We start from the raw sequence: 6,168 nt of genomic DNA on the forward strand, positions 1-6,168 counted from the left end.
CTTTAGGCGTTATTTTACTGGTTTTATTTGTATTATTATGTCCCAAGTTTCCTAGAATGAGGAATTATCGGAAAATATGAATTTCATTGAAAGAAAAACTCCATAATCATTTGACAAAGAAAACTAGTATTTATTGACAGTTCATTGGAAAATATAAATGTATAAATAAATGTGTGGTAAAGTCTCAACTGAACACATCCTTATTTTGTGTAATAAACAACAAATTACTTAGCTGTATCTTTTTCCAGGAAACATCTTGCAAGTTATTTGGAAAGAAAGGACCTATTAAGTGAAGAGTTTCCAAAGTGGAAGTAGAAATTGCATTCAGCATCTAAAAAGCAGAATCTTTTCTTCGTATTATTCATAAAATAAATGTAAAAGCAACTTTATACTTCAAACATCAGAGTAAATGTAACATCACAGACTCATAAATATATAAAAAAGTACATGTAATACTTCATTATTTGAAGCTAACATGCTTTTAAGAAATATAACCAAACAGAAGTAAGTGCATCCCTCTGGTCTGAATCTCAGATTGTGAATATTCTTCCTCTACAAACAGAGCGAGCAGCAGTAACACAGTAGTCACGATTAAATCTCCTTTAGAAATGTTGCAATGTATTAGGTTGGACTATGACAGGACAGAAACATTTGATTCAATGTCATTACAGAACACGAGTGCACTTTGATGCAGTGCACGACACTGAGTCGTGTACAGCACGTCCAGCACAGGAAGATGACGACCAGTGTACGCCACGTCCTCCTCCCACAGTTCCTCTGGAATTTCCTCCTCCCAGAGTGATCTTAAATGCACCACAGAAGTGGAGCCCAAACAGCACATCAAATTGTACGACTGAGAGTGAGAGCTTTTGTGGTAAAGATGGGGCCTCAGTTCCAGGAAGACTGAGAGTTTGGATGATGATGAATCCCCTGATGCATGAAATCTGAAGAAATGTGGTTTCCTTTTTGTTTATTTGTTGAAATGACACATCAATAACCATCAGTGTACTCTATCCACAAAAAAGAAAGGAATAAGGGTCCAATTTAGTATTAGCATGTTCTGTACTTTCTGCAATTTTGTGTTTTTAAAATTATAATTTAAAAGTTACTATTTGTGACATTGTGGCATTCAACATTTCTTTATTAGTATGGCACATAGGCTAGTTGTTATCACTGATAAAACTGTTCATGAGTTCAAATACTTTTTCGTAAGTACATTCTCTGTAAACACATTATCTTGCTGCTTGTGTATTTAAGATTGATCCGATAGCTAGTGTTAATCCAATGAATCCATCCACTGAAAAACACTGCTACTGTACAAACTTGTTTTGAAGAGTGAATTGGTGCATGTCTGCCATCCCATGCCACACCTCATGAACGTGGAGAAAGTAAACCAGATGGAGTTTGTTTTTCACGGACATGATTGCTCTGACAGCTCAATGCCATCTAAATAAACGACTAATTGACACAGGTTGTCTTCAGTCCTAACCGCAATGGCCCGGGTTCAAGTCCGGCCTATTGACCTTTGCCTCATATCATCCTCTACCCCTTTCTTGACTTTCTTTGGCTGTACTATCATACATCCCAAAAAATAACTAAACAAACTCACATCATGTAAGGCATCTTCAGCTGTTCCTAAGACACAAGGTGCTTAATTAAATGTATTTATAATTATAAAATATATAAGATAAACACATATTGTATCATTATCCCCAGATCCACAAATGTGCAGGTATGGCCAACATGCACATTTAGGGAATGTTAAGACCGCAAATTAACAAAAAACACAAAGGGAAGCTCCAAATCTGCCTAAAAAAGAGGTAAATAATTTGTTGTACTCAGCCCTACAGTGAGGCTGACTAATAGCCTGCACCTGCATGCATCACTGCTCCCAAATCACATCTAAACACCTGGCCAGATGTTTATTTGAAAATCCCCATCAGCCTCCCAGGTCTGTGAATCAGTCTGCTCCTCACTAAGCTCGGGGACTCCCTCATGTTGGACATGACATGTGAAAGTTGGCTAAATTGATTCAGTTTGGACCATAGGTTTGGACAAAGTCATACATCGCTGTTGACATCCACGTGGTGTGGCTCTGGCTGCTGCTTAGCAACGGAGTCTACAGCTGCACTGCAAGAAATGTCCATCACTGCAGGGGCTTCACTTTACTCTGCAAACACAATCTGTTCTCTTTACGTCTCTCAACGTGTGTTTACTGTTTCAGTTCAGAGTCAGAAACGGTTTGAAATTACAAATATAAAAGATAGTGTAAGAAAAAAAAGTAGTTTTCTACCACCATTTTTGGTGGAAAACTAAATTAAAGACAAGGATGTAGAGAGATGAAACCAACCAATTTGTTTTTTGATAAAACTTCTCCATCATCTTAAATACAGCACAAATGTACCCTCTGTCAAATCTAAATAAAAAGATTGCAGTTCTCCTTACTTATAAATTATGAATTTTTCTAAAGCACTTTTATACATAACTTAACTCCTACTGATTTTTCAATATGTTTTGCCTGTGTCTTTGAATGTAACTTGTTGTCATCCTCTAAAGATAAGATAAGCATGTTGATGTGCCTCTGTGTTCAGAAAACTTGCCATGACCACGATAAGACCTCCTTTTATTATTTAATCTATGATCATAATACAAGTCTTCGGCAAACAATGGCAGAAGAATAGAAAGACAACAGAAAGACTTTCATGCAAACGATTACGACAAAAACTACTTCAGAAAAATTCCACTTAACTGGAACCATGGCGACATAATGATTAAAGGCAATGCATTTGTATCATCCAGATTATGTGGCATTTATTATTATAAGTGCTCATCTATTATTTGGAACACATTTCCATTCATTTAATGCAGTTTTTTTACCTATCCTGACCTACTGAACATGTACGGGAGTATTGTTATGACACACTGTTGTCACTCAGTGAACGCGCAGTGACCCCCGCAGCGAGACACTTTTTGCAGCGTGCGAGCTATAAAGAGAGGGAGTGTCGCTCCGGCTCACACAGAGGAGAGAGACTCACACACACACACTGGGGAGAGAGACTCCACACACACACACACACACACACACACACACACACACACACACACACACACACACACACACACACACACACACACACACACACACACACACACACACACACACACACACACACACACACACACACACACACACACACACACACACACACACACACACCACACACACACACACACACACACACACACACACACACACACACACACACACACACACACACACACACACACACACACACACACACACACACACACACACACACACACACACACACACACACACACACACACACACACACACACACACACACACACCGATGAGAGACTCACACAGACTGAGGAGAGAGACTCCCCACACACAGACAGCAGCCCGGATAACATGATTAGCTCTCCATTAGGTACGCCACTGAGCCCAGATCATTGTGTCGGGAGGGAGAGGCGCCGCGGAGGGAAGAAGACTTCTCGCTTCATCCGCCACATGGATCCTCTTGGCTTCCTGTTGATCTGCTTAAAGAAGTTACCCGCTGACAGCTTTTTTAATGTCCGTGCGTCTCTGGCGCTGGACAGCTTGTGCCACCGCTTTCTGCCTCAGGTAAGATCACTTCGCACTTTATGTGTTGTTTTGTCCTCTCTATTAATCCGGAATATGACATAATGCTTAAGTTAGTTGTTATAATTATAAACACATGTCATAATTGATTGAAAAGTTAATCTAATTGCTCTGTCATATTTACAGATGAACTGACAGCCTTATGAACACTAAGAGGTTCCTCCCTGAGGAGCGTGCACATGATGAAAGAAAGAAATCTGGGAAGCCTCAGAGGAGTGATTCAGTCCCTTCCTTTTTCAGCCCTGCTGCGAGCTACTAGCTCCGTGCTTCCTGGTGATGATATTTGTTAAACCCAGGTGAACTCAAACAGGAAGTGGGCACATCTGCTCCAATGGGGTTTGACAACGACACCAACCAGACTCTGCCAGCCGTCGCCCCTTACAGCCTGCGGATCTCGCTGCCGCTCTCTGTGCTGGTGGGGATCATGATCATGCTGACAGTGTTTGGCAATGTGCTGGTGGTCATTGCTGTGTTTACAAGCCGGGCCCTGAGGGCTCCCCAGAACTTATTCCTGGTGTCTCTGGCGTCGGCGGACATTTTGGTAGCTACCCTCGTAATGCCTTTCTCCTTGGCAAATGAGCTAATGGGATACTGGTACTTTGGCGAGGTGTGGTGTGAGATATATCTGGCTCTTGATGTGCTTTTCTGCACCGCCTCCATTGCCCACCTCTGCGCCATAAGTTTAGACCGCTACTGGTCCATTACACAGGCCATCGAGTACAACCTGAAGAGGACGCCGCGGCGAATCAAGTGCATCATCTTCATCGTGTGGGTCATCGCGGCGGTTATCTCCTTCCCTCCTCTTATCACCATGGAAAAGGAAAATCGCGTGGAGGACCCTGTGTGTAAGATCAATAACGACAAATGGTACGTCATCTCCTCCTGCATCGGCTCCTTCTTCCTCCCCTGCGTCATCATGGTCCTTGTCTACGTTAGGATCTACCAAATCGCCAAAAAGAGGACTCGGGCGCCACCGGGAGACAGGAAGCGGACGGAGATGCCAAAGACGGCCACTGTCGCTGCAGCCGACCAGAAGGCCAACGGTGTGGGAGCAGAGGAACGCCTCTGCCACGAGAAGCTGAACGGCGAGCAGGACATAGAGCTGAAAGAGATGGTGAGAGGAGAGAAAGGAGCAGATGAGGAGAAGGGCCAGGTCAACGGGGTAGACCTTGAGGATTCGTCCTCATCTGACCACAATGTAAAAAATCCCTGCTCCATCAAAAAGAAAGCGCCCAAGGGGAAAACCAAACTTAGCCAAATCAAACCGGGGGATGATGGCGTCCAAAGGCGGGCGCCGAGCTCTAAGGGTAGCCGCTGGAAGGGCCGACAGAACCGCGAGAAACGATTCACCTTTGTTCTGGCCGTGGTCATCGGAGGGTTTGTCATCTGCTGGTTTCCCTTTTTCTTTACCTACATGCTGATGACACTGTGTGAGTCTTGCCCTGTCCCCGACACCCTGTTCAAATTCTTCTTCTGGTTTGGCTATTGTAACAGTGCTCTGAACCCCATTATTTACACCATCTTCAACAATGACTTTAGGAGGTCGTTTAAAAAGATACTGTGCAGGAGAGACACTAGAAGATATGTATGATGGACTCTGACTTTGTGTATATACTTTCTTTTTTTACTTTATTCTACATAACTTATTAAATTAATAGACCATTGTGCATGGGCTTGTACACTAGGTGTTTAAATGTTTGGAAAGGCTTTACAGTGTCTTATCAAAGAGTCAATCATCCTCACAGAGAGGTCGAGACAAAACACAGTTAAAAACATGCTTTTATCGTAAATGTAATTTTTATTTTTTATAAAGGAATCCACCAAAGTGAAGTCATGATATGTATTGTTCTTTACAGAAGTATGTAGGGTCTGAAAATATATCTTTATTGTCCTTGTTATGGATCCATAATTGTGTCATTTTGTATTATATGATGATAATGACAACGATGATGGTACAGATGATGATAAAGATAGCGATGGTAATGACAAAGTTTGGGATAAATCCTGGATCTTTAAATAATAAAACCTCTTTCTTGAACTGCTCTTAATGCAAAGGTAAAGCATCAGGTTATCTCATCTCATTTTTTCTTTTACACTGCCTTGACACACACGCACATACACACATACCATGCATTTCCTGGAGACTTATCCTAACCTTAACCATCACATGCCTAACCCTAACCCTAATCCTAACCAAGTCTTCACCCTACAATTAATGATTCCCCTCATGGGGACCTCCAATTTGTCCCCATAAGGGAGGCGAGTCCCCACACGTGACTGTGTAAACAGATTTAGGTCCCCACAAGTAACACACACACACACACACACACACACACACACACACACACACACACACACACACACACACACACACACACACACACACACACACACACACACACACACACACACACACACACACACACACACACACACACACACACACACACACACACACACACACACACACACACACACACACACACACACACACACACACA

General features: G+C 42.4%; 1 protein-coding gene across 1 annotated transcript; it reads left to right on the forward strand.

Moving 5' to 3' along the window:
• Positions 1-3,587: 3,587 nt before the first annotated feature.
• Positions 3,588-5,699, forward strand: adra2a (adrenoceptor alpha 2A). The gene is made up of 2 exons (XM_034093758.2): positions 3,588-3,649; positions 3,794-5,699. The coding sequence occupies exon 2, from the start codon at positions 3,999-4,001 to the stop codon at positions 5,256-5,258; it is 1,260 nt and encodes a 419-aa protein (XP_033949649.1). The 5' UTR covers positions 3,588-3,649; positions 3,794-3,998; the 3' UTR covers positions 5,259-5,699.
• The last annotated feature ends 469 nt before the right edge of the window (positions 5,700-6,168 follow it).

This window comes from Pseudochaenichthys georgianus, chromosome 1 (genome assembly GCF_902827115.2).
Source record: "Pseudochaenichthys georgianus chromosome 1, fPseGeo1.2, whole genome shotgun sequence".
Lineage (NCBI taxonomy): Eukaryota > Metazoa > Chordata > Actinopteri > Perciformes > Channichthyidae > Pseudochaenichthys > Pseudochaenichthys georgianus.